Genomic DNA, 5,351 nt, shown 5'->3' on the forward strand with positions numbered 1-5,351 from the left:
GTTAGAAATATTATTCCGGACAATTATATACAAATTAAGTATAAGAATACTTAATAAACACAATAAAAATACATATTCTCGTACGTATAAATACACCGGAATACGCCACCAATACTTGGCAAAATTATATAAATTTAAGAATACAAGTATGAATACACCCATCCTTGGGGAAGATATACATGTATAAGCACATAATGTGTCAAGTTAAAATATATTATTTTAACTAATATTTCAAAATTTTATAAATATAATTTAAGTTAAAACTAGTCGTTTACCCGCGCGATGCGGCGGGAAACATATCACTTTGGTTGGTGAGTTTAGGGCTATGTACGAGGATGTAGTTTCCGATGTGGCGTGCGACGACGATGGTGGCAGTGTAGCAGGACGTGAGGGTCGGTTGCGGCCTTCTTCAGCAGCAGAGAATCAACGGTGTGCGGAGGTTGGGTTGGACGACATACATCTTGGTTGGTCCCACCACCACTGGCGATTGGTGGTTTCGTGATGGCGTTTGGTGGTTATTGTGTGACAGCCGGTTACCGGCTTTAGGAGAAAACAAAGAAAATTTTGTGATTCTAGTTATGTTATGAGGGGTTTTAAAGATGCGGGTACATCAACGAAAGCTGTCTATCAAATTACCGAATGTGAATTACTAAATATGATTATGTGAAACACCGAATGTGATTATGTGACGCACTGAATGTGAACTAACTACGCATTGAACTGCCGAATGTGACTCTCCGATGTGACTAAGTGAATGTGTTGTATATTGGTTCTTATACAGATATTGCTAAGAATTTATATGCTTTATAGTTGTTGTCCCATTTAGTGTGCATGCGTTTTTTATGTATGTTAGGTTATAGGTGTATCCGAGAGGACTTGTGATTATGATTTTTTTTAAATTAATGACATCTTTTATGTAATTATTGTAATGTTGTAACATTCTAAGTTATTTAATAGAATGACGTTTGATTCTAATTACCATTAAAGTGACACATTAGTCCTGGCATGAGCGGGGTGTTACACCATGTCTTCAAGAACCAAAACAAAATGGTGTCGGTCCCTTTTTTCACTGAGCCATGACAATTCGGGCAACAACTTCTACAATGACCATAATTGTTCATATTGGGCAATATTTGAATTACAACAATTATGGTTTCTTTGGGTTCGAACCCTAAAGGGTTGCCTCGCCTGCCTAACACATTTAATAATTAAGTCATATTCAGTTAGGTTTACCTCATCAACATGTCTGTAGCCTATTTAGGCCACTTTATTACATTCCCCCAACTTATTTCAATAAACGGATTACTCTAGATGTATCTTTGTATCTGAGTTAGATGGGTTGATGTATTTGACATGAGTAAATGATCCGTTAGATTCAAACCACAGACTCACAACCCAAGCCGTGTCTCAAGGTGCACAAAGTCACAAAGTGTATTTAAGTTAAGCTATTTCTTAAACCAAAGAAAGTAAGCCCAACAAGTGGCATTAGTGAAATGGTCAACATATAACAAAAGCCCAGATTATTATTGTAACATTCATAGGTGATTAAAATCTGTTCCATTCACTATCTAACAAATCAACAACAGTTTAAAACACACAGGTAAGCAAAATCATAAACAGACACAAATCCACCTTTTCAAGTCCACAATGATTGTCAAGAGTCTGGATCAATAATTTTCGGCTACAAACAATAAACCGTATAAAATTAAAACATTCCTATAGCTGAGAAATATTAAATGGTTCGAATAATAAATCGTACCACGATTTATGGAACATCAAGAACTTGAGCAAAAAATCCCCATAGGAACTGCATCGCTGGATCTGATAAAACTCTAACCACCGGTGCTTCCAGCTAAAATTTCAGTTTATCAGACTTCTATTTTTAAATGTTCCCTTTTTAATTTCCATAAGAATATATCTAGAAAATGGATTGAAATGACTTACTCTCAAGAAAGAACGTTCAACGATCGATGCAGATATCTCAGCACCAAATCCACCTGTAACCGGAGCCTCATGACTAATCTACATACAATAAAAATAAAAATAAATTCAAAATGGCAAATGAGCATGAGAAGCAAAATGGTTTATAAAGATTGAATCTTTTTAAAAACATATGAATCTTGTACCAGCAGCCTTCCTGTTTTCCTCACTGAGGCTTCTACTGTCTCTTTATCCCAAGGTAATAAGGTTTTTAGATCTTTAAGTTCACATGAAATTCCTTCCTGCAAAATACGACATAAAATTAGACATTTGCAAAAACTTTTTAAATATAACTTTTTTATATAAGAAAAATTTTTGACATTTGAATCGAACAATTTTCTTGCCGCCTTTTCAGCATCGACACAAGCTTGTTCCATGGTAGTGAGCTGAGCTCCCCAGCCAACAAGAGTTATGTCACTACCTTCACGTATAACCTAATGTTCAAAAAAATAATTCATTAAAAGTTTGCTGTCAGAAGTCGCAAGTATTAAAAAATAATTCATTAAATAAAATCTTTAATAGTAAAAAATAAATTAAATAATCAATGTACATTAAATAATAAAGTGACTAATGCCATGGCATACATCTTCTTCATGTCCTTAAAGATTGGCAGGTCTGGCTCTCTTTCTCTCTCTATCTCGTTTTCTCCCCCTCCTAAAACTATTTAAATTTTGAATCATGGCGCTCAAATATCATCCCGCTCACCTGTTATTCAAAAGTTGCAAGTTTGCATCTGCATTGGCAGGTCTGACTCTCTTTCTCTCTCTATCTCGTTTTCTCCCCCTCCTAAAACTATTTAAATTTTGAAAAATAGTATTTGGCACATTAGTAGTTATTAAAAAACTTTGAATTTTTTTTTTTAAAAAAAAGGCCACCAAACATCACCCAGCCCATATACCAAAGGCCTGTGATATCAGTAATTAACTCAAATCATTATTGATCCATTGACAAACCCATCTATTTAACACCCATCTTCGACTCCAGATCTTTCGTGGCATATATATGATGATCAACTACAACGACGTATATGTAAACAAACTCACATCGCGTATATAATCTCCCTGCTGCTGTCAATATCAAGGTCTGGATCACTCTCCAGGTCCTCATCCATGTCATCATCTGCATTATTTCATCGACACTTTGGGTTGGTTGGTCTGTCCCCCCAAATTGGTCAACAGCATTCTCATTGACCAGGTCGCCCGGAAGGTTCTTCGTAAACCACTAGTGATTTCTTATCTCGTCCATGGTTATCCGCTAGTTTAGATTATAGAGAATTACACCCCAAAAAAATCAGTAAATGCTAAAGTTTTAATGATTAAACAAAACAAATAATCATTGCATTTACAAAGTTGGTCGCGAAAATAAACGGGTTGGGTAGTGGTTCAAAAGGGGTTTTAAGCATTAAACAACTTTTGGTCTATTTGACTATTTTGTCCATTTGACCCATTTCTTTTTTATAAGTAAATGGTTTAAACAACCACCACAACCGGTATGCATTTAAATGTAACTATAATATGCAGACCTTAGCGGGATCGGCTACAAAAATTTTGGACATCAGTTGGCAGCACCCAGTGGATATGTGAACATAGGACGGAATCGAGTACTGAAATTGAGAATTCTCTGAAAAAACAAGCTATCATTTGAGTTAATAAATGCAAATGAAATTGTCATGTATTGCTAAAAACAAGATGATGGTGTATTTACTTGTATTGTCTTTCTAAAAATCTTAGGCTCCTCAGGGTCTTCAAACGGGTATGCTCCCACAAGCATCACGTATAACATTACACCACACGACCACACATTTGCCATCTGAATTCATAATTTTATTTGAACCATGTATTAGTTACAAATTATAGCGACCTATAAAAACCTGAAGTGATCTTCGTGTGTCATGAATGAAAATCATGTTGTTAAAGATTTTGATGGGCTTACCTTGCCATCATATTCTTTCTTAAGTAAGACTTCTGGAACAATATATGCAGGCATTCCGACAGTCGATTTTGGTTGTGAAAGGAGAACAGAGGACTGGATACAAATACGATTATAACACAACAGGAAATTAGTTAATCACAGCTTTAAAAACAGATTTTAATCAATAACAAACAAATAGTTATACCAGATTGACCGAAATTTGTGAACGTGAACACACCAGCTGAAAACATAAATGGAATTATATTGCTCTACAGCCTCCCGAATGGAGTTCACAATGTTCTGTTTATGCTCTCTCCCTTTCTTCTTTGTCTTCGACAACGTCACTGCATTCAACAACAATACACAATTTTTCTAAAAATCAGGCCCAAAAGATAAAACAGCTACACACGATAAAACTAAAATATCAATTGATTTTAGCAACAAACACTACCTTAAGCAAAAGCATTAATTAACAAATCAAAAACTAAAACACCACTTTCTAGATATTAAACTTATAGATCAAGAAAACACCAAACATTCACTAATTACATTAAAAAATCACTTAATTTAGCAACACACTACCTTACATGAAATACTTAACCAAATCAAAAGTTAAAACACCAGCTTCCACATATTTAGACATAAAAACCCTAGAAACCATGAAAATCTCACCAATATCCGAGTAGCCAATGTATTCGACAGACCACGATTCACGAGTGCATCCAGCAAACAGCCAACATGATGCTCACAAAAGAATGAAGACCCCACGGTCTTCATCTTCAACTATATTCACATTTCTAGAAAACAAAAACCGTAATCAATACAAAAATATATACTCTCTCCGTAGATCCATTCACAAAACATTAAAAAAAACACAAAACCAGCACAGATCTGAAAGTATTATAACAGATCTGACAAAGATGTTTATAAAAAACTTAAAAGATATAAAATTTAACAAACAAAACTATAGATAGGGTAAAAAACGGTACCACTAAGGCTGAATTTGAAGGTTCTTGAACCAAGCCGCAGTGTTCTCTCTTTCACTTGTTCATCGGTCTTCGTCTTCAACTATATTCACATTTCCAGAAAACAAAAACCCTAATCAATACAAAAATATATACTATCTCCGTTGATCCATTCACAGAACATTAAAAAATCACAAAACCAACACAGATCTAAAAGTATTATAACAGATCTGACAAAGATTTAAAAAAAAAACTTACAAGATAGGGTAAAAAACGGTACCGGTTCCATGGATGAAAGGGGAGAAGACGGTGATGGTGACGACCGGTTCCATGGATGAAAGGTGGAGGAGCGGTGGAGGATCTAGGGTTTGTAGAGAAAGGTGGAGTGGCGGATGAAACGAATTGTGGTTTAGATAGAGTGATAGAAAGATTATATTGGATCCATCAAAGTAAAATGGGTCAACTTGATCCGGGTAAGATCCGCGTGGGTATCAG

At 35.2% G+C, this 5,351-nt stretch overlaps 1 protein-coding gene, 1 long non-coding RNA gene and 1 pseudogene across 2 annotated transcripts; all 3 read right to left on the reverse strand.

Moving 5' to 3' along the window:
* Window positions 1-1,765: 1,765 nt before the first annotated feature.
* LOC110882307 (2-oxoisovalerate dehydrogenase subunit beta 1, mitochondrial) lies at window positions 1,766-2,424 on the reverse strand. Its single transcript, XM_022130362.2, has 4 exons — window positions 2,328-2,424; window positions 2,127-2,222; window positions 1,945-2,022; window positions 1,766-1,852 (listed from the first exon to the last, which is right to left on the reverse strand). The coding sequence occupies exons 1-4, from the start codon at window positions 2,355-2,357 to the stop codon at window positions 1,766-1,768; spliced, it is 291 nt and encodes a 96-aa protein (XP_021986054.1). The 5' UTR covers window positions 2,358-2,424.
* Window positions 2,425-2,947: 523 nt separating this feature from the next.
* Window positions 2,948-4,357, reverse strand: LOC118482681 (annotated as a pseudogene).
* Window positions 4,358-4,497: 140 nt separating this feature from the next.
* Window positions 4,498-4,944, reverse strand: LOC110882355. Its single transcript, XR_002560072.2, has 2 exons — window positions 4,881-4,944; window positions 4,498-4,674 (listed from the first exon to the last, which is right to left on the reverse strand). It is a non-coding gene; the product is annotated as an uncharacterized LOC110882355 (long non-coding RNA).
* Window positions 4,945-5,351: the final 407 nt, after the last annotated feature.

The sequence above is a fragment of the Helianthus annuus genome, chromosome 10 (genome assembly GCF_002127325.2).
Source record: "Helianthus annuus cultivar XRQ/B chromosome 10, HanXRQr2.0-SUNRISE, whole genome shotgun sequence".
Taxonomy (NCBI): domain Eukaryota; kingdom Viridiplantae; phylum Streptophyta; class Magnoliopsida; order Asterales; family Asteraceae; genus Helianthus; species Helianthus annuus.